The 2,177-nt window shown below is 47.1% G+C and overlaps 1 protein-coding gene across 1 annotated transcript; it reads left to right on the top strand.

Annotated features, from left to right (window-relative positions):
• The first annotated feature begins 408 nt into the window (after positions 1 to 408).
• Positions 409 to 1,644, top strand: SLC35G2 (solute carrier family 35, member G2). The gene has a single exon (XM_008939275.1). The coding sequence runs from the start codon at positions 409 to 411 to the stop codon at positions 1,642 to 1,644; it is 1,236 nt and encodes a 411-aa protein (XP_008937523.1).
• The last annotated feature ends 533 nt before the right edge of the window (positions 1,645 to 2,177 follow it).

Raw genomic sequence — 2,177 nt, 5'->3', positions numbered from 1 at the left:
CTTGTAACATTAGCAAGCAATTAAGTATAACTCATAATTACAGGGTGCTTACTGTCCAAAAAAGCTTAGCCAGAGAACCTTCTCGTTAGAATAAGAATAGACATAATATGTGCTATACATAATGAGAATATATGTAATTTTAAAAGAACAGTGACTAAAATGAAGTATTGTGGTTGGATTTTAAGGAAAACCAAATGGCCTATCAAAGATATTTAGAAGTAACTCACAAAGCAAACCTGAGAACAATCTACAGTACTTGGGCTTGGCTGATAAAAATAACTTATAAATGCTAACTGCATTTACATAATAATGAATCTCTGGCTAGTCATTAAGTAAAAATGACAGTGCTGCTCTGTTTTGGTTTTCTTTTTGGTTTTTTTTGTAAGACCAGGACATTTCCCTGAGGAAATGGATACATCTTCCCAAACATACCCAGTCAAAAAGCGAGTGAAAATTCATCCCAGCACGGTAACAGTGAAATACACTTCTCATTATCCCCAGCCAGGAGAAGAGGGAGATGAGGATATTAATGAAGATACTGGACTGTTTATGGAGGATAATCCTAAGAAAAGACTACTGAGTGATGGGAAGAAGAGAGGAAGGACTTTTTTTGGTACAATAGACACCAAGCCTCAGCCAGCACAACTGCCCAGACCCGAGGAGCTCGGGCCATCCCAGCCTTCTCCTGAGGGACATACCCTTCAGTCCAGGAGGACGTGGGTCATCCTCTTTGGCTCTGCCGTGGCCCACGGCTGCGTGGCCCTGATCACCAGGTTAATCTCTGATCGTTCCAAAGTGCCATCCCTGGAGCTAATCTTCATCCGTTCAGTCCTGCAGGTGCTGTCCATCGCTGTGGTGTGCTACCAGCAGGAGCCTCCCTTTGGCCCCAAAGGCTACAGGCTGCGGCTCTTCTTCTACGGGGTGTGCAACGTCATCTCCATCTCCTGTGCTTACACCTCCTTCTCCATCGTGCCCCCCAGCAACGGCACCATCATGTGGAGGGCTACCACCACGGTGTTCAGTGCCATTTTGGCTTTTTTACTCATAGATGAAGGAATGGCTTACACAGACATAATTACTGTCGTGGGCAGCGTGTGTGGGGTTTGTCTGGTCATGATCCCCAACATAGTCAAGGAGGAAAACTCTTTGCTGAGCACCTGGAAGGAAGCTTTTGGCTATACCATGACCGTTATGGCAGGTTTGACCACTGCTCTCTCCATGATAGTCTACAGGTCAATCAAAGACAACATCAGCATGTGGACAGCACTGTTCACCTTTAGTTGGACAGGAACAGCGTGGGGAGCGTCCACCATGTTCCTCCTTCAAGAGCCCATCGTCCCACTGGATGGAGAGACCTGGAGCTATCTCCTTGCCATCTGCCTCTGCTCCACAGCAGCCTTCCTGGGGGTCTACTACGCCCTGAGCAAGTTCCACCCTGCTCTGGTCAGCACCGTTCAGCACCTGGAGATAGTCATTGCCATGGTCCTGCAGCTTGTCGTGCTGAGGATCTTCCCAGGCCCTTGTGATCTTGTGGGGGGAGCAGTTATTTTGGTTAGTGTTTTTTTCCTTGCGTGTTACAAACTCTCCTGGAAGAATTTCAGAAGACAAGATTATCAGGAGATCGTGGATTCTTCCATTAAATGAAGTGCAGTTTAGCCACAATTCTGGCTACATGACCAGGTGAAGATAACCCACTGCAGCTCTTTGGTGGTCTAGCAGTGGCCAGGTCCTCTCTCTGCCATTCATACCCACAGCTGATGTAGCTCTGTTGGTATCTCCAGGTCCTCTCTCTGCCATTCATACCCACAGCTGATGTAGCTCTGTTGGTATCTCCAGGTCCTCTCTCTGCCATTCATACCCACAGCTGATGTAGCCATGTTGGTATCTCCAGCCTTCCAGGACAGGTGAATTTGTTCCAGTGTGCACAACCACTGACATTTTGTCACCTGAGCAGAGCCTGTTTGTCTCCAGCACGTCAGGGTGTGTGAGCAGGAGTCCACGCTGCCCCACAGGCTCCCCTCCCTCTGCAGTGTGGTAGTAGGAAAATGAATGTTAAAGTGGTCAGTGTTCATGTCCTCTGTAACACTTCTTGTGCTTTGGCTGCAATATTCTACATGAAGCAATGCTGCTGTTTTTTTTTGTGGTTAAGATTTGTGTTTCCTCTGTGTATAAAGAAT

Source organism: Merops nubicus, unplaced genomic scaffold (assembly GCF_000691845.1).
Source record: "Merops nubicus isolate BGI_N331 unplaced genomic scaffold, ASM69184v1 scaffold22764, whole genome shotgun sequence".
NCBI lineage: Eukaryota > Metazoa > Chordata > Aves > Coraciiformes > Meropidae > Merops > Merops nubicus.
The sequence above is the reverse complement of the archived record's forward strand: the minus strand, read 5'-3'. Positions and strand labels throughout refer to the sequence as shown.